At 42.1% G+C, this 23,646-nt stretch overlaps 3 protein-coding genes across 3 annotated transcripts; 2 read left to right on the forward strand and 1 right to left on the reverse strand.

Annotated features, from left to right (window-relative positions):
• Nucleotides 1-4,461: 4,461 nt before the first annotated feature.
• On the forward strand, nucleotides 4,462-8,171 carry syt15 (synaptotagmin XV). Its single transcript, XM_040136002.1, has 7 exons — nucleotides 4,462-4,646; nucleotides 5,071-5,231; nucleotides 5,327-5,619; nucleotides 6,971-7,138; nucleotides 7,224-7,332; nucleotides 7,474-7,656; nucleotides 8,032-8,171. The coding sequence occupies exons 1-7, from the start codon at nucleotides 4,522-4,524 to the stop codon at nucleotides 8,169-8,171; spliced, it is 1,179 nt and encodes a 392-aa protein (XP_039991936.1). The 5' UTR covers nucleotides 4,462-4,521.
• An 874-nt stretch (nucleotides 8,172-9,045) lies between these two features.
• Nucleotides 9,046-13,676, forward strand: nat9 (N-acetyltransferase 9 (GCN5-related, putative)). Its single transcript, XM_040135310.1, has 6 exons — nucleotides 9,046-9,263; nucleotides 10,710-10,819; nucleotides 11,128-11,268; nucleotides 11,431-11,490; nucleotides 12,239-12,333; nucleotides 12,431-13,676. Exons 1-6 carry the CDS (start codon nucleotides 9,187-9,189, stop codon nucleotides 12,578-12,580), a joined length of 633 nt encoding a protein of 210 aa, XP_039991244.1. The 5' UTR covers nucleotides 9,046-9,186; the 3' UTR covers nucleotides 12,581-13,676.
• Nucleotides 13,677-17,540: 3,864 nt separating this feature from the next.
• Nucleotides 17,541-22,901, reverse strand: lrrc59 (leucine rich repeat containing 59). The gene is made up of 8 exons (XM_040135806.1): nucleotides 22,813-22,901; nucleotides 22,573-22,682; nucleotides 21,716-21,775; nucleotides 20,837-20,995; nucleotides 20,132-20,236; nucleotides 19,964-20,036; nucleotides 19,475-19,666; nucleotides 17,541-18,814 (listed from the first exon to the last, which is right to left on the reverse strand). The coding sequence occupies exons 2-8, from the start codon at nucleotides 22,672-22,674 to the stop codon at nucleotides 18,534-18,536; spliced, it is 972 nt and encodes a 323-aa protein (XP_039991740.1). The 5' UTR covers nucleotides 22,675-22,682; nucleotides 22,813-22,901; the 3' UTR covers nucleotides 17,541-18,533.
• Between the last annotated feature and the right edge of the window lie 745 nt (nucleotides 22,902-23,646).

A 23,646-nucleotide genomic window follows, 5' to 3' on the forward strand; every position in this document is an offset into this window, starting at 1 on the left:
CCTGCACCGGACTCTCCCATGTCCAAACTAGCCTCTCCGCCAACCACACCCTCCCCGTTCATATCCCCCCTCCACACACCTACTTTACCACCTGTAGATATTTTAACCTCTGCTTCCCCGCTAACATTGAGCACAAATCATCAAGAAGACTTACTTGTGTCCTCGCTTGCACCCTCACCACTGTCGTCACCCGTGCTGGCTCACACCTCCTCACCATTGGAGTCCAACTCCCTCCTCCAGCTCACCAGAACAAAGAATGACGGCTTCCCGGAGAACAATTTGCATTCTTTTCAATCCCCTTCCCCGATTCCGTCCTCTGTTAGTTTAGTGGAAGTAAATGCATCGTCAGATGCTGGATCCCTTTTTGACGATGTGATAGAAGAGCTGCACGGTCCTGGAGGCTTGCAGTTATCAGAGGGTGGAGAAGTGAGAACCCCAGAACAAATGTTTAGCTACCTGATGCCTCATTCTCCCGCAGAGGCACAAGAAACAGGAAGAGGAGGAGCCTCAGTCTGCCACCTTGAGCTGCCATGGCAGCCAGGGCAACGTTGTCCAGCAGGACAAGGTTGGAGGTCGCCCCTGGTTTCTTCCTTGAGCGACTCGCAGTTGGGTGAATGCTGCAGGTGCAACTGGAACTCCAGAGTGGGCATCACAATGGCTCCTAAGGTTGAGGTGTTCAGGGAGGAAGGTACAATGACTTCACAGCTACAACTGGTAGACGCAGAAGTGCAGACGATGTCTCCAATCAACTCCTGGTGGGACCTCAGTAGGAACACGTCTACCTCTAACATGGGCTCACACTCCATCTTGGGCTCACCTCCTGGATCAAGGCTGAACCTGAAGTCCTCAGTGGGGTCAAACTCCAATCTGGTGTCCCCGTCTTCCAGCATGTTCCCAGTCAGCAGCGAGGAGGAGGAGGAGAGACGGGGAGGCGACCCAACATGGGACGTTAACTCTGCTTCCTCCCAAGATCTGGAGAGGAGGAGGTCCTGTCTGAAGATCCAGGGGGAAGACAAGGAAGAGCTGGGGAGGAGGAGCAGCATGAAGCAGGTGCAGTGGGACGAGGACGGGATGACGTGGGACGTTCATGGAGCATCTGTGGATCCAGAGGTGCTGAGCGAGGCCATACAGAAACATCTGGAATTCCAGAACAGCCCACGACCGGTGAGACATTCCACAAAGAAGAAGAAAGCTCCAAAGCCTCCTCTCATATCGAATGTAGTAAAGGCCATTACCCCAGATCTGAATCCACCTGTGATGATTATTACGTCAACTTGTATGGTGGAGGGTGAGACTGGGGAGACACAGGAGGCATACGCGGAGAGGGAGGTGGTGGAGGAAGGAGGAGGCAAAAAGGAGGAAACAGTAGAAGCTGGTTGTAGCATAAGTAGAGCGGAGGCAGAAGGCGGAAAAGAAGAAGAGGAGGAGGCGTATGGAGAGGAAGTCACCAGCCATCATAAGTCACCCTCACGTGGGAGTGGTCACAACCGAAAGAAGAGTGTGATCAGGTCACTGAGGAGGCCTGGTTGGTGTGGAGGCTCCAGAAAGGCAGATGACTGATACTGGAGATTAATCTAACCTAACTCTATCGATTAGCCATAGCTAATCAATCCTCAGTTTGCACATAAGCACTACTAATAAACTCTGAATGAAGCTCAGAGAGACACTGGAAGACATTTTTATTTTCATGTGGTTTTATGCTGTTTTCTTGACTTTATTGTCATCATTTAGTAAAAAGTTGGAGATGCCAGATACTAGAAAATGTGTTCCTCCACTCATTAGGATCCACTGTATAGTGATGGGTAGATGCATTTCTAGTGAGGTTTTCATGAAAGTCACGAGTTACCGGTGAATTAGCAAGACAACTACTGATACATTTGTTAATGTAGATGTTCAATAAAACCAAATTTTGTCTTTGTATTTCTGTTGTCCTTAAAGTTTTTTGTTTGTTTATGGATGGTAGCTAAAAACGGGCAAAGACTCAAGAACAAAAAGGAAAACTGCTAAAGTTGACGATAAGAAACTACACGAATACAGTTTTGAGGCACTCGTACGTACCCTTTTAATACAGATTGTGACAATGAGTTTCTCCACAAGATGTGGCTGAAATCTCAGGACCAACCTATTGAAGCACTCTGCATCTGTAACAAATTTACAATTAATCGAAATTTTGCAGTTGCTAATCCAGCCGTATTTCTTGTGATTTGGGTAATTTTACCTCCTCAGGCCAGTGAGAATTCTTCGAATAAAACGAGGACTCTTTTGTTTAAGGGATAATGTGTTTCAGGTGTAAACCCACTGCCATATACTGAGCACCTCAGTGACTGCAGCAGATACCGGTCATATGATTTCTGGAGGCTTTTTGTTAGCTCAGTCCTAAAGGTGAGAGAGCGCAACATAAAAACCAGAAAAGGAGAATGATTCAGGATGCAAAAGTTAGAAACTTATTGCTAAGAAGTGAGCGTTATTTACAGTGAATGAACCCTGACTTTAGGGTGAACCAAAGGCTAAAATAACAAACAATAACAAAAACCAAACTAGCTTCCCGATCAGCATTATGCCTAAAGCCTATACAAACAAAAGAAACAAAAAAAAAGCATTCATTGACCCTGACTCCCTAAAATAAACAAAGACGGGACGAAACAGTGTTTAAACAAAAATGGCAGTTCACTACTACTGTTTCATGGTAACTGTACACAGATGCATTAGCATCAAAGCTAGCGGCAGGCTAACACAAACAAAGGCAGTTTAGGCATAGAGTATTAGAGAACGTTAGCGTTACAGACAAAACCGCCCTTAATGCAAAAAAACTATCTGGCTCACTGGATTTATGTTTTCACAAAGTTTTCAGAACACAGTCAAGTATCAGAGAGCGAGGAGGACTGGGCACTGCTGTCAAGATCGACCCACGGCCAATTTGTGGAGAAACCAGCCGCTATATAGACCAACCTCTGGAACAGCCAATCCACTTCGGCTATATCACCGGGGGACGGCCAATCAATGCTGGCACCGGTACCTGTCAGATGACACACCCTCGTAAGAGGAGAGAGCCTTTACTCTCCTCCAACAACAGATTTACGACCACACAAAATACACAATAAAGGTACGGCTTGGGCCATTATATTTATATTACTGATATACATACAGTGTTACAACTTCTGGGTTTATGGATATTGTGGTAACATGCAGTAAAATAGCACTTACTGATGTACAACCAAAACAATATTTACACTATGGACAGTCTCACACTGCAGCCACTAAAAGTTCAAACAAAGAAATACAATCAAATCACAAGTTAATCCAGATAAGTATGTTAATGTAAAATAACAATGATATTTACTATTTAATCACAAACCGGGGCTGTTAGCTGACCCTGTAATCTCGCTAAAAACATCCAAATAAAAGACAGGGCAGGTAATAAATAATTAAAATCAAATTAGAATGCATGCACTCAGAGGTCGCAGAGAATAAAATCCAGGAAGGGTTGAATTGTGGTCAACCTGACTTGGCTGTTGATACTTGAAGACGTTTCACCTCTCATCCAAGAGGCTTCCCCAGTTCTGACTGACTGGTGGAGAGTCCCAGGTGCCTCTTAGCCTCTGTGGGGTCGTTATCAAGGCCATCGATGTCACCTAGTTCGTTAGTGCTCCTCAACAACAGGAGTTGCCCCTCGACTCACATTTAAAACCAGCCAAATGCCTTCATATGCTGGATTAACACCTCTGTGTTCGCTGCCAGCCTGACGCGCTCTGCGACTCCCGAACAATGGAGCTCCCGGCTGTTTTGTCAGGAGCGCCTGCCTCAGAGATAATGGATCGGAATAAGGTGCAGCACCAGCACCAACATAAGCACTGCTCACTGTACCTGATATTCCTCATGGCCAGTGAAGTGACCTATATGTGTAAAATTGATGGAGGGACCCTTAAAGGAAATGAATGGAAGCCAGCAGCTGCCTGGACGGTCAGAAAAATACATCCAGAAATTCAAAACACAACAACATGGTTTGCAAATGATTAGTCTCATGTCAAGTACATGTAATTTGTGAATGGGCTAAAAATTCCTAGATCAGTGGTGTGGTCCTTTAAAGGTTGATGAGCATAGTCTCCAACCAGATAACAGCCAAGCCAGATAACAGCGTGACACAGTGAGAATCACCCAGCTGTTTTGTTCTCTCTCTGCTTTCCAGGTTCACATACAGTGAACTCTACACACGGTGCTGCCACAGACTCTCACTTTAATAACGAATGGTGGGAGGTATCTTCAGCTTCGGACAGTCAGTCTGTCTGAGTGAAAGCTGACGACAAGAAAAAGACAAAAAGAGTTACCCTCTGCTGCTGTTAGAACTGGAAGAAATACTCCAGCATGGCAGGTAAGTAGAAAACTATATTTGGCCCAAAGTCTGCCATACACTTGCGGCTTACGGTATTTTCCTTGTTTATGTGTTTTGCTTGTACAGAGCAGCTGTTACTGTTGGCTGTTGGTCTGTCTGTGGGTCTCCCGTCGCTGCTGCTGCTGGGTCTGATGGTGTACTGTCTGTGGAGGAAAGGGAAAGGCCAGAGTGAATACCAGGAGCTGCTCTCCACAGTGCCTTCAGTGCCAGCGTGCTCTGCTCCGGTGATCCTGGTCTCTCAGTGCTCCTGGGCCACGTTAGTAGCAAGAAACACGCTCAGTGTAAAATATGCAGTGGTGGTCTTAACTTATGATAATACATGACAATTTATAGTTGATTATATTTTGTATTATTGATCAGAATCTGCAAAGTAACTAGTAACTAAGCTTATCAAATAAATAGAGTAGAGGTAAAAAAGTGTAGTAGTAGTTTAAACTGGAAGAAATTGGAAATACAATTTACTTTCCACCACTGAAAACACACACACAGAGCTTAAAAATAAAATATTAAACATACATCCTTAAGGAGTTTGATTTGTAGATGGAAAAATATTTGCATATTGCCAAGGCCGTTTCAAAGGCAAAAAATAATTTGGCTTCTAAATAAATATAAAATATATTAAATTATAAAAATGACCAACGCCTGTGTTAAATCTAATAACATTTTTCTCTGTGTGAAAGGACCAGTGAGATCCCTTTCACCTTGCCTCCACGCTTCACGACACAAAAGCATGGTGATCTGAAGACGGAGGAGGCGGAGGAGAAAGAGGAGGGGGAGGTGGAGATGAAGATGGAGACTCGGCGGGACATACTAGCCCATCGTGGGTCACTCTCAGTAAGGAGTAGGTCATTATTGCATTTTGTTTGAATTTATCAAGATGTTTATGGTCATTTTGAAGTACATCTCAGGTAGGCTGTATTTACCTGTTTCCATCAGGTCGGTACCCAGTGGGGATGGTGCTTGCTGGTCTCTACTCTGTCCCTCCTCTGAACGAGGTGGTGGCCCCTCCACCCGGCATGGCCACGCGCCTCTGCTTCTCCGTGGAGTACCGACACGGCAGCGAGCAGCTCATGGTCTCCTTGCTCCGACTGGGCAACCTCCCTCCCCGTTTCCACGGCAACGTCACGCTGGTGGAGCTCCGGCTTCTCCCTGACGACCGACGGCCCCGCCAGGCCAAGGCCCGAGGCACGGGGCCCGACCCAGAATTCAACGACTTCCTCATTTTCCAGGCGAGGGCACAAAAGTTTACAGAAGTTTTAAATCTGCTGAGAAATTAGAGAAATTGTGCAACTATAGAGACATATGTATGTTCAATTTGTATCTGCTCTCATCCAGTCTGTCATACAGACTTTTTGTAGCCTGTAATCTGTATTTAATCAAGTAAATCCCATTGAGATTAATATGTAATTTTTGAGGGAGACCTGAGCACATGTAGGAACAATAATGTACATTATAACCAACCATCAACCCTTAAATTACTCAGTTAAAACAAGTACCTTTAAAAAGAACTGAGATTTAAAAGCCCGTTCCTAAAATGCCCCATGAGTACCACACTGTGAATATTCAAAGTACGTTGTAAATTGTCACAGGAGCAAGAAGCAGAGAAACTGAAAGCACTGGAAGGGAGAAGAGGGGGCACGTTTGGGAAATTACTAGAAATGTGTTCATTCTCCAAGTAACGCCCTGATTCTGGGCAATAACAAACTACATATTATTAATCGGTACATTCTTTATTGGGTGTAGAAAATGAATGCCAGACAAACAACTATAAATATTCTAATATGAAATAATAATAAATGGCTTCTATCTGGACCTCAAAATCACGCACAGCCGTGGACAGATTATCAGACAATGGAGCGCCTGGACAGAGAGATGTAAAAGGCCCCCCACCCTCCTACACTGGAGCAAGACACCCAGACTGCATAGCGTCTCTCTGCAGTTATCTTGTGTCTCTGTGATTCTTTGGTGTCACTTTATGGTCGTTTGATTGATTTTCCAACAAGAAACGTTCACAGTCACTTCACACAGAGACTCTGATCCTAACAAGCCAACTACCTGTTACCTTCTGACTCTGGTGGTGGTGGTGTGTGCGTGTGTGTGTGTGTGGGGGGGGGGGCACTGGGAACGGTCAGTCAGATTCCAGGTGGGACCTTTGCCAGCCCTGGCCACCCCTCAGGCCTTCCTCTCTTTGTAGGTTCGTGTATTCAAAACTAACAGAGACGAAATGTATGCTGGTGGTTTATTCAGAATTGAATTTGCAGATGAACATGTGCCAGTTTTGCTCGAGTCTTAAAGAACCTGTCACCCGTGATAACTGTGATTGCTGAATTGTAGACTGCACCTCATGGCTTGTGTCTCCGAGGTCCAGTACAGAGACAGAGACTAACTCAGCGATCCTCTGTTAAACAGAGGAAAGCAGATTTTATTTCCATTTAAGAAAAAAAAAATAAAATTAATCTGCAACTTTTTTTAATATACTTGTTGTAGATTTCGTTGGTAAATTTGTCATCAATCCATTTATTTATTTTGAGGAAATAAAATATTTGAAGGATATTCTGAGTGCGTGTGTTTCCTCCACAGGTGTCAGGGGTGTGTGTGCCCCAGAGCACCCTGAGCGTCTACGTTTTGAGTGTGGAGCAAGACGGCAAACGCCACGCGGTGGGCAGGGTGCTGTTTCCTCTGGAGGGGGAGCTCGGTCAGGCCGGCAGGGTGCTCTGGAGAGACCTGGAGACCGAGGAAGACACACAGGTGCACACCGACGCACACACGCAGTTTATGCACGTGCGCAGTCATACGGGCTGGCAGTCATTCTGTCATCTCTCATCTCTCTCAGTGTTCAGAGCTGGGTGATGTGCGGATATCTCTCAGCTACAGTCCGACTCTGCAGCGCCTCTCTGTGGTGGTTTTGAGGGCTCGAGGCCTACAGCTGCTCACAGACACAGGTTGAGAGGGTCGTCCAGGTCATGGAGAGGCTTGCTGACATGTCTCCGTGTCTGCAGCGAGTTTTCACATGCAGCCATTGAAAACATGCCGTAAATCTGAGAACGTATATTATAATAATACTGCATCTGTGTGTCTCCCAGGTGTGTGTGTCCAGGTGAGCTTACAGATACACACTCAGATGGTGAAGATCAAGCGCAGCTGTTTGGTGAAGGGTGAAACCGACCCGCACTTCAACCACAGGATGACCTTTAAGCTCCGCTCGCAGCACTTGGACGAGGCCTGTCTGAGGTTCGAGCTGCAACAACCAAATGACATCCGCTCAGGTGAAAGGTCAACGTACTGTCCTTTCAAATATCAACTTAATGCTTGAAAATAATTGTGCAAAATATTCAGTTTTGGTGGTGATATCATCAGCTTTAATCAGGAATTTTATCAGCCTTGTCGCTCAGTGTTTTCTTCAACTTTTTTTCTGTGTCTGAGCTGCTATTTATTTTATTTCAGTAATATTCTGAGACCTTCCTACTCTTTGATTACAAACTCCCAGAGTTCATCTTTCAGAAAAAAAAGGATTACTTTCACGTGTTTTTAACTGACAATATGCTCTTCAATATTAGCCTTCCAACTGCACAGATGAGATCAGAGGAGCTGAGACAGTCAGCTTTGTAGTCACCTTGCTTCTGTCTTCATGTCTGTCCCAGAGCCTCCGGCCCTGCTGGGAGTTCTGGTATTGGGTCCCTTCATGTACGCAAGGGGCCCACAGCTGCAGCACTGGATGGACATGGTCAACACACCACAGGAGCCGGTCATGCTGTGGCACGGACTGTGCAGGGCCTCTTAACACCCAAATCAGGCATATATGATGAAGTAATAAAAAGTCAAAAACTTGATTGGTTTTTGTTTTTTATTTCGTCCCTCAAGAATTGTGAATCCTTGTAACACCCATGAAACCAAAACCTTGTCTTGAGGGGCCGGGAACATCAGACTCACTGCTGCAAACGCTAGTCCCCATAATAACAACTTTAAGCCATACTGTGCTCATGTTTAGCTCTTTTGGTCAAACACATACGATATTATTTCCACAGTCATTAACTCTAACCTAGAATCCGACACTTTACGAATCTCATCCAAACATTTGTTGAACCTGCAGCTCAGAAGATCTGTCTTTCTGATTCCCTTATCATGCTTAGCAATAGACGAATAAATAATACTCACATTTTGGAGGAAAGCTACTATCCTAACCATGAAAACATGGCTGGACATCTTAATATAGGGAATATTTGATATGTTTCTTTAAAGCAAACAACCATCAGATATACAAATATGAGAAAAGCTCATATTTTAGGTGGAATATCGGGACAGGGTGGGATAATCTAGGCTCTTCTTTTTTCCCCCTTTTTTAAAAAGTTCTTCTTGGTACCACTGCTTTTACTTACCGGTTGTCAGTGGTGTCAGCAGATACCTTTAAAACACATCCTTTGGGTTTATAATTGCTAAAGTGAGCAACAAATAAATGGTGTTAACAGTGCTATCTGTGTGTGAACTAAGCATCAGTAAAAATGTGTTTAAAACAGCTTTGTAAAAGCAGGAAGCATTAAATAAGAAACTGGGAATGCACCTTTCTTTTAAAACATATTTGAATTTTGTTCTTTGTTAGTGTTTATATCTGCAGCCACACTATGTCCAGCAGGTGGCGACTTCCGTCGCTATGTCGGTGAGTGCAGCTGCAGTTTGTGCCGGCGAGTGGGAATGAGGAAGTGTAGAGAGAGATCGAGCTGGCATCATGGACGTCGACGTGATTCTGCGTTAAAGTGCTTATCAGTCATTTTGGTGGTTTATATTTTCGGTTTGGCACCATGAAGGTAAATGAGAACACTCTACTGGAGGGACACAGAGTCGTGTTGGTTCCGTACAACGCAGACCACGTGCCCAGGTACCACCAACAGTTGTTCTCTTTCCTCATTCATTCATTCAGTTTCTGTCTTTTATTCTTCTCTCATTTCTTCCTCTGCTTATGTCTTCTCGTTATCGGAGGCTTTGAATGATCCTGCACAGGTTTAAAAAAAATGTGCCTTTATTATTTTACCTTCGATGCTTAAAAACGCCTGATGGTTTTTCTTTTGATTTGAGTCCTAAATATTGTGTCAGGAACATTCCTTTTTTTTTTTTTTTTTTAAACAATCTTTGGAGTTTTAATCTAAGTGAAGTCTACCCTCAGCAGTGTTGGACGTAGACTTGGGTCAGGTTTTAAAAATATACTTCAGACTGGCATGTAGTTTTGAGCCAGTCTTAATTTTCACAACTCAAGTTACGACGGGCTTCACAAGGGGCAGCACATTAAAAACAAAATCACAAGAAAAGATAAGATTTTAAAAAAAGAAGAAAGAACCAATTCCAGTGGTATACGATAAAGGAAATGATAAAGTGGGATTAAAACCGAATAAAATAAGACTACGCGGATTTGTAGCTCAAAAAGTTGCCACCCAACCTGCCCGGCTAACTCAGAACGAAGAGCTATGTTTCCATGGTGACAGTGGGTGACGCCTGCTGGGCCAGGGTTACCGTGGTAACGGTAACCAGCGGCACCAAAATGATGGAAAGTAAGGTCAAAGTACTCATGCAGAGTGGCCCGTTTCTCTATAATGTACATTTTAGTATTGAATTATGGTAATTGATGCATTAATGCGTACGTCACTTTAATGTTGCAGCTGGTAAAGGTGAGGCTAATTAATTACTTTATATACTTCTGGGAAGATTGTGAATTTCCCCCTCAGTAAAGTTTATTCTTAACCTTTAATAATACATCATCATTTATTTGTAGATTATAATTTTTCTATTATTAATCTGAATCGAAAAAGTAACCAAAGTTATCAAATAATTGTAGTGGAGTAAAAAATACAATAATTGTCTGTTGATTGTAGTGGAGTGGAAGTATAAAGCAGGAGAAAAAGGAAACACTCAAGTGAAGTACAAGTACCTCAAAATTGTACTTAATTACTTGAGTAAATATACTTAGTTACTTTCCACCACTGGCACTTACCCGTTGGAAATGCACTGCAGTGAGGGCGGGCGAGTTGGCAGAAATACTGCAACCTGGAGCCGCAGCGTTTTAGCTCTGCTGCAGATCTGCACTGTGCTGAGATTTTACGGCGCTGTAACTTTTTGTATTGTCACACGCTTCACCGGGTTTTCATACTAAGAGGTTAGAACTCCAGCAACACTTGTAGTGGAGCCAACGCGTTTCGGCTTGTGGCCTTCATCATGGTCATCATAAAACATACAATAGACAACATATAAATAAAGTAGGTATAAAACGGGAAAAGAAAATCAAAAACAACCTGGGGTCCCTGTCCCTTATCCACCTGTTTTGACTTGTCAGGTATCATGAGTGGATGAAGTCTCCTGAGCTGCAGCAGCTGACCGCCTCAGAGCCGCTGACCCTGGAACAGGAGTACGACATGCAGAGGAGCTGGAGGGAAGATAATGACAGTAAGGGCTCATCTGCCTGCTATGTGCACACAAAAAAATAAACACTTACAGCCCTTGTAAACGCTCTAAAGAAGCATCATGATAACGGTTAATCTTTAACAGCTTCCAAAATAGACTCTTTTTTTTTTTTTAGATATTCGTACCATCATCCTTCAGATTTGTTACCTTAAAGTGTTAATAAATAACTGGTAATCATTGGATATGATGTGAAAATAAGAGATCACACATCCCAAGGTCATGCACGAGCAGAATCTTTCAACGTTTACTTCAAAGGAAGCATTTTTATTTAATTTATTTTATTTTGCGAGAGTGCACATTCATCATCTTGGACAAGCAGCGGTGGGCGGACTCCAGTCTAGAGGAGGAGCAGTGCATGGTGGGAGATGTGAACATCTTCCTGACGGACCCCACAGACCCCTCCTTGGCTGAGTTGGAGATCATGATAGCAGGTGAGGCCCAATGTGTTTCAAAAGCAAAGGCTTACCAAACATCTAAAATCATCATGTCTTTTGTTTTTTGTTTTTTCATGTTAACTATTTCCCCACAAACAGTATCTTTCTATTTTGACACAAAATCCCCCTGATACCTTTAAAGTTTCTTGTTTTTAACAGAGCCCAGTTACAGAGGGAGGGGCATCGGGAAGGAGGTGACATGCATGATGATGAGCTATGGTGAGCAGCTTATACAGTCCTTATACAGAAGATTTCTTAACGCTCGGTGACGGGCGCAAATTACCCAAAAGTGTGTTACTTTCAGCAGGGAGACAGAAGTTTAAAGCCACTGTGTAGACTTTGAAAATTTTTTACTTCGGCACCCCCTGTGCCTGGCTCCAGGCATCTCGAATTGCTTCCCAATTTCCAATTTTTCCGAAATTGAAGCCGGTCTAGTGTTGTGTTCATCGTTAGCTGTTTTCCTTAGAAAACCAACCTGTGCTAGATCAAGAAAAATTGCCACATCAGTGGCTACAACAGGGGATCAGATTGATACAGATGTACAGCTTGTTGTAAGCTGAGCTACAGAAATAACAATGCTTAATTTGCCGTATTTATTTGATTGTCAGGGAAAGGTAACTGCTCCTAACAATCAGTACTGCAGCTCTTGTGCCAACTGAAAATGATGGGACGGATAAATCTCTTGCTACCGAAATCAGAAATCTGACAATCGAACAGTGTTTGTGTAAGACATGACACTGTGGCAGGGAGAAATGGCAGAAAACAACACATGAACTGCACCAACTTTCATCATCAAACAAAAACTTCTTTGGAATAATCTGAAAGGTGCCATCATCCCATGAAAATCCTGCATATAGTGGCTTTGGCTTTAAATCACTTCAGTCTGCAGCCACCGCCGTGGAGTAAACTCCGGCTGCATTACACTGAGTTTGTGAATGGTGGTGATCAGTGTCACGTCTTCCACCAGGCGTCAGCAAACTCGGGGTCAAAAGGTTTCAAGCAAAGATCGGGCTGGACAACGAGGTCAGCATCGGCATGTTCAAGAAACTCCACTTCCAGGAGGTAATAAGATAACGTGTTCTCATGTTGCGAGAAGCCTGAAAATATGAAAGATTCGTCAGTGGATGTAACCATCACTACTGTGTTTTTTTTGCCGCAGGTGTCGGTGTGTAAAGTGTTCAAAGAGGTGACCCTCGAGATGACGGTGGATGAGTCTGTTCGGACGAGATTGCTCGACGACACGACCTTCATGAAGCAAAGGGACTACACACAGACCTGCGGCAGCAGACGGGAACTGGTTTCCCAGTGAGGCATTGTGCTGCACTCTCACATCCTAAAGACTTCCGGCTGTGAAGCAGATCGTTTCGCACAGGTGAAAAAAGCCGGGGAGACCAAGCTGAAAACTGCTGTGTGGTTTAGGCTGTGCTCCACGCGCACGCCTTTCCTTCCACTACATTTCAGGGAGATATTGTACTTATTACTCCACTACAGCTACCTGACAGCTGGAGTTACTAGTTGCACTATATGGCCAAAGTATGCGGACACCCGCATGTGATTATTATTACACATGTAATTCCAAAACCATGTCTCTTGATCTGCTGACAAACCAGGCTCACGGCTTCTGGGAAGACTTTTTGCCAGATTTTGGAAACTGGCTGCAGGGATTTGCCCTCATTCGGCCTCGAGAGCATTGGTGAGGTCGGTCACTGGTGTTGGGTGATGAGGTCTGGCTCATAGTCGGTGTTCCAGTTAGTCACAGAGGTGTTGGGTCAGGTTGAGGTCAGGTCTTCAGACCATTCAAGTTCTTCCACACCAAACTGAGAAACTAATTTCCTGACTTTGTGCATGTCATGTTGAAACAGGAGAGGGTCTCCTCAGACTGTTGCCACCACATACGCTATTGACCCTTTATCGAAACCAAATGATCATAAAAACAGCCCCTGTCCACATACTTTTGGCTATTTAGTGTAAATTACAGATCAAGATTTTCCATTCATCATCTATCTCCAAGATGCTTAATTTTTAAGAAATGAGCTTTTACTACCTTTCTTTCTTTATTTTCTTCCCTCCTACCTTTTTTTTCTGAAAAAAGGTGATGTGAAAACACAACAAGCTCCCAAACAAGAGGTATGAGCTTTTTACCCAACACTGAAACTCTGCTCTTCTTTACAGTCAATACTTTTATCCTGTATAATGACTTTTTACTCCTGAAAGTAGAGCATCTACTCATCATGCAGTTATTTTTTCAGCTTTTCCTGAATTCTGAAGTATCTGAATGCATCTTTCCCTTCTGACACTTAAGAGAAATAGCTTGACATTTTGGGAAATTCGCTTATTTACTTTCTGGCAGAGAATTAGATGAGAAGATTGATACCGGTCTCGTGTCTGTACAGTAAATATCCAGCCACAGCCGGCAGCTAGTTAGCTTAGCTTAGCAGAAAGACTGGAAGCAGAGGGAAACAGCTAGCCTGGCTGTGTCCAATGGTAACAAAATCCTTACCAGCACCTCTAAATTTCACGAACAAACACTTTGTTTCTTGTTTGTTAAACTCCAGTTTCTGCACACATTAAACAAACGAGAACAAAGAACATGTTAATTAGGTACTTTTAGTTTTAGAAAGTGCTGGTAGGTGGATTTTCTTACCTGCTAGAAGAGCCAGGTTAGCTGTTTCCCCGTTTCCACAGCAGGAAAGCAAATACCTGCAAGCACATTTTCCAAAATGTCAAAGTATTCCATTAAAGTAGAAAACCACAAAAAGAAGAAAAGCTTTTTCTCCACTCACTCTTGCACACTACCACGCTAAGAGCCCACAAAGTCCCATTAAATTGGCTGTTTCCTCCGTGACTAATATGCATTGAAAAAGGCCAGTTTTTAAGAGGTCACTGATTTTGTTTTTTGTTTTTTTTAGATCCAGACTAACTGCTTTTCTTTGAAGCTTTTGTGTTGGTCTCTGACGCTGAGAGCGAGAGAAAGAGAGATATGAAAGCTGAAGGATAGGAACGTCTGGTGGTTTTTCTCGTGGAAGTGGTTAATTTTATGTGGGTTGGCATCCAATTGAGTCCTCACACAAACTTCACAAACTGTATACGATTGTAAAGCACAAAGCCTCATTATTCTGTCTGTGTAAACCATTTTAAGATCTCAGTATCGCTGCGACAACAAGTGCTTGTTTTGTAGCAGCAGTGCGTGTAAAACAGAACTGTAAAATCGAGAAAAATAAATAAATTTGGCTCAGTATTACTTAGACTAATTCTGTATGTAATTTTAGGGCTCTTGCACAAAAAACAGGGGTACTACCAAGGGTTTAAAAATGTTGTCTTTTAGATGTAAGTGCAGGAATTCACCCTGAATTTAAAAAAACAAAAAAGAAAAGAAAAGGAAAAAAAAATCACGTAGGAAAGAGCATTTCCATTTTCTGTCGTAATCAGAGTGAAACACATTCCTTTTCATCATAGCGAACATGTTTGTCTCATATTCGTCTTCTGCATTTCTCCTAATTTTCTCTCGATCAAAACCGGAAGGCTGGTGGTTGAGATTAAATGTCAACTGCCAGAGCTTTGTTGACCTAACCCCTCTCATATCGCACCGCATGACCCCAAATGTGAAATGAGGGCCTATCATTCTATTGGTTGGAGCCACTCAAACCTCAGTGTGTTATTTCCAGCTATTCCAATCATGTTATGGAGACATCAACTCAATTTATTAATTTCCAGCATCCCACTTTGACAATTTCAGTTTGATCTAGTCAGTAAAACTCTTTTGTCTAAATTGAGATGAGAGAATTAGGAGTTGATCAAAATGTTCATGTCTGTTTTTATTCTAGCGACACCATCGGGTCAACATTATAATTTGTCCAATACTATTGTTTATGACCAATTACCTGCAAAACCAATGACTTTCCCCTTCAGCCTCAGTCGTACTTTGTGGGAATAAGAGAATGTTAGCATGCTAACATGCTAAACTAACATGGGGAAGATTGTGAACACCATGTTAGCATGCTGATGTTAGCATTTAGCTCAAAGTACAGCCTCACAGAGCTGCTAGCATGGCTGTGGACTCTTAAGTCTTGTTAGACTTCCACTTTTGTGAAAAGCAAAATAAGTAATTTCATTATCAATGTTATTTTCTAGCTGGATATAAATTAGTTAGATTGATCCGGCTAATGATGACTGTGGTCACTGGCTTTCACGGGCTGCTCTGTCGCTCATAAGGTCACATATTTCAGCCGTCACATGAGCTCATTCCCATTCATGCTTGCAGAATTTACCATGGAGGTTTAATGTGTAGATCATGTGTAGAGGAAAGTGATATTATCCCTAACGCAAATTTTTTGCAATGTCTTGGCATCTGTGTTTTTGTGGTGGAGTTGTAGGAATTTCCTCATTCCCTGTTTAAATTAATCCTGTATCCATGTCAGTTCATCTTTGCATAGAAACAGAAAAAGTACATTTTACCAACTTCACATTTAAGCCGCATCACCGGATTACAAGTCGTTAGAGAGGATCAAAGTTCATTTTTGATCGTGGAAACAGCAGTTGAGAATCTCAAAACAAGGTCCATTTAGTAGATGTTCTGGAGCTTTTGATCATAACACATGACCTTAGCTTTTAGGCCAACACGGTTGGAAAAAGAAATCCTTGAAGTGCTCAGGAAAAAAAAAGAAAAGAAATTTGAGCATCTCCAATTCCATGACAACCGGGCAAAATTTATCTGCTGACCAAGATCATGTGATATGATCAGAAGCTCCAGAAAAGCCGCTTTAAGTCAGTATGTTTCTGTCCTCAAATGACGCTGGAAATTTTGAATTATTCCTCAGCTGCCGTCCTCATGGTTTCATAAAGCAGCATGAGCACGGAATTAAATTTATCTTGTGATATGAAAATGTTTTTGTCAAATACTGCAGCATCTTCAGCTCCACTAAGGAGAGTTTAGGGAACTATAACTTTTAAATTGGTGTGGAAGAATAAATCAGCTCATTAATAACCGCAGTTTGGACTTAACCCTAAGATTAACTGACTTATCGACGCTGACCGAAATGTGTCTCCAGCAGACTATCGAAAAGTGTCAAGTCAAAGTTGATGTCGAATGGCTGTTCAGATTCTTAGTCATATTTACTTATTCTTTAGCAATAACTACAGAAGCAAAAACGATTTTAAATAATAGTTTTGCTAATTTTAGGCTATATTTTATTTAGGAAAAGTTCTTGTATAGCTGTTTTTATTCACACAAAATTAAACGCCCTTAAGTTTGGCTTATTTTGTTAAATAAAAAAATCCTTTGGACACATTTATATAGTTGTCAATTCATTCACTTTGGATTCCGAGTCCCAACTCTAGCCGAGAAAATTTTCCAGCTGGCGGTGTGTGTTCACTATTCACCACCATTATTCTTCTGCTACAAAAACACAACACAACGTTCAAATATTTCTTGCAGTGCATAGCCATTTAATGACGCTGAGAATGTTTGAGCATGGACAAAGCTGTACAAGAGCCAGTGCAGCAAAGGCAGCAAATGTTTCATTTCAAAAACCACCAGTTAAAACTGAAAGATAAAAGGAAAGTAATCTGCCCGTCGCCTTTTATTTATATAGTTTACATGACAGATAAAAAGGAAGGAAGGCATTTCAAACTTTGGACCTCTACTTTAATGTCAACACTTGGTCCTTGTTCACCAGATGATGTGAAGTTAAATACTGTGGTCACTGCACTCTTAGTGTACCATACCAACATTTTGACAAGTGATAGGCCCTTAACAAAACACAAATTCAGTATTTTACAGCTGAAAATTTTTTTTTTTTTTTTTTAATTTGTCGCTGCTGCGTTTCTGTATTTTTCCGACCTCCTATGCAGCCACCTTTTCTATTTTGTTTGAAATATTAATCAGTCAGTACCTCAGAGTGATCATGACGTCTCCAGTGATTTTGGTCAAAGTTCCATTATTGGGTTTTTTTTAGAAATTTTAAATGCAGATTTGACAAATTATTGAAAGCTTAATATGTTCAGGCTGATGGATTAAACAAACTCCAGGAAGTTTCAAGAGTCTGCTAATACCTTTCAGACTGTGTGGATATGAATGGAGACCAGTGACAGTAGGGAAGGAGGAAAAATACATTCAAAAATCTGAAGCATGACTTGGAAAATGCTATTCTAGCAAAAGGGCTAGCGCATTCAAAATCTTTGATATGGTCGTTTTTTTGTGCATTGGGAAGGTTCACATTACATTTTAGATCCTGGCTGATACCAGATTTTAAGGGCCAATACAGATAATTACAGTAATTCTTCATGCAAAAAACAGTGAAAAAAAAAAAAAAAATCAATCTCTCTCTGGTTGTCTCTTCTCCAGTTTGAGGATTTTCTCCTTTGTTGCAGCCCTAACAAAACAAACATTTTCTATAAATATCCCTCAAATTTGGTTATTCAAGATTTCTGACCAAGATACAGTACTTACCTAAGCAGGATATTTTGCTCTCTGGTAGAAAAACTGTAATGACTAAATTACCTCATACACATCTTTGGCATTTATATGCTGCAGTTTGTTTTTAGTTATCAACAGACATGTACGCCCGATATATCCGCAATAAGATAAAATCCTCTTGTATATTAGTTGGGCTCTAGTTTGCACGGCAGACGGTTTGTATTAGGTGTGAGATTTAGCTGCTTTAGCTGATGCAAGATCATAAAGACGGTGGAGGGAAAACACAAGTGAGCTCTACATTCACACAGCCTTCACTGCACATGCTCAGACTGCCACATCTGACACTGATTGGCTGATGCACCACTCTGACTGGCAGTTAACAGTCAGAGACCCGACACTCCGGTGCAGCACAGACAGGGCCACCTGACAGTTCACTTTACATCTCTTTAAGTACAACCCGCACTTCCTGTCATGCACTGCAAAAACAAACCAACCCCTGAGGCATGGTCGAAGTGCAAAACATGGTGGGCAGGGAGACATTTAAGACCATTACTTTTTTTTCTTCTTTAAAAACAGGCTGTAATACAAAGAGGATACAAGAGCGAGAACAATTCCATAGGAATTTAGGATGATTTTAGCACATCTGTCCGTCCCCCTTTGTCTATCTGTATAGACTCTTCACCTCCCGGCACCACAAACAGGGTGAGGGGATGCAGGGTTGCCCTTCTTAATGAGAATTATGATTTCAGCATACGTTAAAAAAAAAAAAAAAAAAAAAAAAAATCCCAGGATTCACAGGTGAGTGGAAAACCTGCAGCTCTGAGTTTTGATGGAGGCAGGTGAGCATTTAGTTCTTAGATGTTTGTGTGGATTCAAGAAACTCCTTTGCAGCGGATGACAGATTATGCACCAGTTGTCTGACCACACCCTCCTGCTCTCTGGCCCAGGATAGGCTGTCGTCCACGGCGACGTTGACTGGCACACACACAGCTTCCTTCTGCAGGTCGGTCAGCTGGCAGGCAGCGGCGACTCCGGCTAATCCCAGCAGCAGAAGGAGGAGGAGCTTGAACAACAGGCCAATGAGAGAACGTCGAGGTTGAGGTGCAGATTCCACAACCACCTTTTTATCTGATGAGGTGAAACAAGTGCGGGTGACATTAGAACGACTCCTAAAATACCAGACACAAACTCTCAAAGTGTGAAAGACATCAATGAAAACTAGTAGGGACAATATGGCCTAGAATTATTTACTAAGTGTATGAATTTATTGAGATTTATCACATTTCTGTCACAACTTCCCAGCCGTGTGTAACAACAATTCCAAATAACATCATTAATCAATCAAACACGACGTGGACCTAGCTGAGCAGCAGACAATGGATCTGGTCTGGTCTGTTCTGATGCTATCTCAGATTTTAAATTACGGAAAAATAGAGCAGTGGCATCGGATCAGTACACTGTACTGGCAGTTACTCTGAGCTGAAGCACTGTATCAGCAGAGAAAAAAATCTGGACTGGTGCAGTTTTTAACCACAAGTCAGTTTGGATGACAACTCTTTGTGAAGCCGGGGCATCTGGTGGCCAAACACGCATACCACATAACTGCAACGTCTACAGTTTGGTTCCAGGCCAGGGGACGTTACATAATATGCTAGTAACATTCATTAAAATGTATCAAAAAGCCTGTCATGGACTGACTTGTCTGTCAGTGGAAGTGGAACAAGGCCAACATCTTCAAAACACAAACTATCCCTTTAAGCGATCCATCCTTCAGACCTTCATTCCTACCTGCTGCCTGTCCGTTCTTTTTCTTCTTCTCCTCGCTCTTCTTCTTCTGTTGTTCCTGTGAAGCTAAGGCCGCCATCTGAGCGTTATACTCTCTCCTCCTCTTCTCCTTCTCCTCCGCCTTCTCCCTTTTACGAGCCTCCTTCTCTCGGGCATCCCGCTCCCTCTGCTTCGCCTCCCTCTTCTTCTCCAGCTCTGATGGAGGGACAAGGAAAAATGCCGTCAGACAGATCACTGTCACATTTGCTCATAAAAAGGATTTTTTTTTTTTTTCCCCCTCTCTCTAAAGAGTTCATAAACAAGACTCGGAATCTGACCAGACATTGAGTTGACCGTCTTCGATAGTTTGAGCTAATGAAACATTTTGGTCTGTACCAAAAAAGTGTTGAGGTTCGATATCCAAATCTATTGATCAGAAAGCAACTGGTAAGCTCCCTCAACTCGCCCTTAAACTGTTTCCTAGCTCAAATATTAAGAATTCCCGATACCCACCTTTTTCCCTCAAAAGGCGCTTCTCTCGTGCACGATCGACTTCGTCCTGAATGGCTCTCATGTGCTGCAGAACCTGACAAAAAACAAACAAAAAACAGACCTTTAGTTTTGGATACTTGCATTTAAATACTAGGTTTGAACTGGTTGACTGATCTGTTCCTCTGTCACCTTGGAGGCACACTGTTTGCACTGCTTCTCATCCAGACAGTCTCCTGCTGCCTTGGCCAGGCCGGGTTCCAGCGGGTTATCCTTCAGATCCAACCACTTCAGACTCTAGATTATAAAACACACAAGCGGCGTTAAATAAATGGCGTCAGACATCAAAACAAAGCCAGAGAAGCCACCTCACACATCGCGTGAGTAAGGATTTGACGTCTGACAACATTTTAGGCTGCATTGAAATCGGCTCCTTACAACTTGCACAAGTGCAGAGGACTAAAATATCCAAGTGTATCACCAACTATTTACCATTAAAGAAATAGTTTTACATACCCTTGCTACCTTCCTGCTGTTTTAACGTTTTCAGTACAAACAGAGCACAAAATAAAAGTTTTTACAAAGCCCTGTGGTTTCCAATTAAATCTTTTTCAGAACAGGTAAACCGGTGAAGAACAGCAAGGTGGGTGACCTCTAATAAAACAGAAGCTTTGCCACTGAACAACATGTGTTAGTCCTGGGAACTTTACGACTAACAGTTTCTCACTGCAGCAGAGTTTGTGCTACAAGGACTATATCAGAACAGCTTCATTGTCTAACTGAAGTATAAGACACCTAATAGGAGCTGGACAGCATCAGTCTCGATTTTACACACACGGATGATGCAGCTTTATGCTACTAGGATCAGTACAAACACTGCTTGTGCCTGGCACCCACCCTGAGCTGAGAGAAGCTGACAGGCAGCACAGTCAGCTTGTTGTCGTACAGATCCAGATGTTGGAGGTTGGCCAGGTTCCCCAGGTCGTCCGGCAGACAGGTAAGCTGGTTTTTACTCAGATCCACCTTCACAAGGTGGGTCAGGTTGCAGAACTCTGGCTGCAAGAAAGAAACCCAGCCAAAGAGAAAACAAACATCAGTCTTAATATTCTCTGTTCACCAGAGAGACAATATTGGAAAATCTATTATTAGTAGAGGCAGTAGTTCCCAGACTTTGCTGAAGTAACACAGAAGGTGAGAGACTTAAATTCACATTAATCTTTAAAGCCAAACTATCTCCAATTAGTTAAGGGTGTTACTGATGGGAAGGTAAAACACGTTTTTCAGAATACCTAAAAACATTTTTAACTCCTTGATTTCATATATGATGAAAAATTCAGAGACAACAGCCTCTACCCCAAAATTGCTTATCTTTCATTTTACAAGGTAATGTCCGAGGTTTTGCCATAAAACAAGAATCAGTAGTTTCATACCTTTAATTGTCAGACTGATTCAGATTTAGGCATTTAAATAAACCCCTTAATTACAAATGACACCATGAATTAGCACATTAATCAACTGACACTAATTGACTTTTTGTCCGGAAACTCTTCAGGCCTCGAAAGATCCTCAAAAGCTAAAACAAACAAAGATATCACTGCGATTGAACAACTCACAACTCAATATCCGCCCCCAGGGCCATAACGTGTAATGACAGATCACAAGTACAGATTGCTTCATTTTAAGGGGTCATTAGCCAAAAGGTTGGGAACCGAACATTTAAAAGGGGTAAAAAAAAAAAAAAGTGTTTTAGTACAGTGTGATTGTGTTCATACTCACGGGAAGGGAGGTGATGTTGTTGCAAGACAGGTCCACAACAGTTGCTTTGGGGAATAAGGCCTGTCGGGATAAATTATAGCATGAGTCAGTTTAATATATGCTGTATTGCAGTGGTGGAAGAAGTACTTAGATCCTTTACTTAAGTACAAGTAGCAACACCACAATGTAAAACTACTCTGTTACAAATAAAAGTCCTGCATTCAAAATTCTACTTGAGTAAAAGTATTTAGGTATTACTGGCAAAATGTACTTTAAGTAAAAGCAATGATTTTGCAGAATGGTGTTAAATCATGGAGCCCCTAAAGGTCCTCAAAGGTTTTCCTTTTTTCTTTTTTTTTAAATCTTATGTGCACAAGATAATATTCTGGGCAAACAGGTTAATATCTTGCAAAACGAGATCAAACAGAGATTGTTCAAGGCTTCGTGAGCTCCTCTGATAGTCTTGTTTCAGCACAGGTTACCTGCACATCTCCAACCTGAGTCTAATCAGCCACAATAACTGAAAGCACCTGTGTTGGTATGCAGGCAAGGCCTTTAATCTATGATAGTGCGTCTGATTACATAAGATGATCATACGTTGTGAATGTAAAATCAAAGTAACTAGTAACTAAAGCTGTCAGATACGTGTAGTGGAGTCGGAACATAAACTAGCATAAATGGGAAATACACCGGAATTGTGTCTTATATTTAATAAGCGTTTTAACCGAGAAACATGCTGACATCCGAAACCCCAGCGGGGCGAGCCATGAGTTTAAAGTTACAGTACACTCATTTAATGCTGTTTACGTGCAATTTAGCAACATTTTCCTCCGCACAAACAGACACAGACACAGACACAGACACGGTGGGTAACTCACCAGCTCTCTGACTGGTACCTCAGTGAGGTTACACAGGCTCAGGTCCACTTCATTGCCGCTGATTTTATCCTTCAGGTTCAACACTTTGCTGTTTTTACTCATTCTGGAGCCTGTGATAAAAATAAATAAAAAATAAAAACACACCTCGGATAAATACCGAACAAGGGGGGTTGAATTCTGAGCCAACTTTAACACCAGGGAAAACCCTGCGACGCTGACGTTTCACATGCCCCTGCTCACCTGTTGTGAAAGCTGTAGACAAAAACTGCGCCCAGGCCCCCTGATGAACGAAGGGAAGGAAAACGGGTGGTCCAGCTTCTGAATTAAAAAAAAAAAATAGTGTTTTAGTACAGTGTGATTGTGTTCATACTCACGGGAAGGGAGGTGATGTTGTTGCAAGACAGGTCCACAACAGTTGCTTTGGGGAATAAGGCCTGTTGGGATAAATTATAGCATGAGTCAGTTTAATATATGCTGTAATTGCAGTGGTGGAAGATGTACTTAGATCCTTTACTTAAGTAGAAGTAGCAACACCACAATGTAAAACTACTCTGTTACAAATAAAAGTCCTGCATTCAAAATTCTACTTGAGTAAAAGTATTTAGGTATTACTGGCAAAATGTACTTTAAGTAAAAGCAGTGATTTTGCAGAATGGTGTTAAATCATGGAGCCCCTAAAGGTCCTCAAAGGTTTTCCTTTTTTCTTTTTTTTAATCTTATGTGCACAAGATAATATTCTGGGCAAACAGGTTAATATCTTGCAAAACGAGATCAAACAGAGATTGTTCAAGGCTTCGTGAGCTCCTCTGATAGTTTTGTTTCAGCACAGGTTACCTGCACATCTCCAACCTGAGTCTAATCAGCCACAATAACTGAAAGCACCTGTGTTGGTATGTATGCAAGGCCTTTAATCTATGATAGTGCATCTGATTACATAAGATGATCATACGATGTGAATGTAAAATCAAAGTAACTAGTAACTAAAGCTGTCAGATACGTGTAGTGGAGTCGGAACATAAACTAGCATAAATGGGAAATACACCGGAATTGTGTCTTATATTTAATAAGCGTTTT

The sequence above is a fragment of the Xiphias gladius genome, chromosome 9 (genome assembly GCF_016859285.1).
Source record: "Xiphias gladius isolate SHS-SW01 ecotype Sanya breed wild chromosome 9, ASM1685928v1, whole genome shotgun sequence".
Lineage (NCBI taxonomy): Eukaryota > Metazoa > Chordata > Actinopteri > Istiophoriformes > Xiphiidae > Xiphias > Xiphias gladius.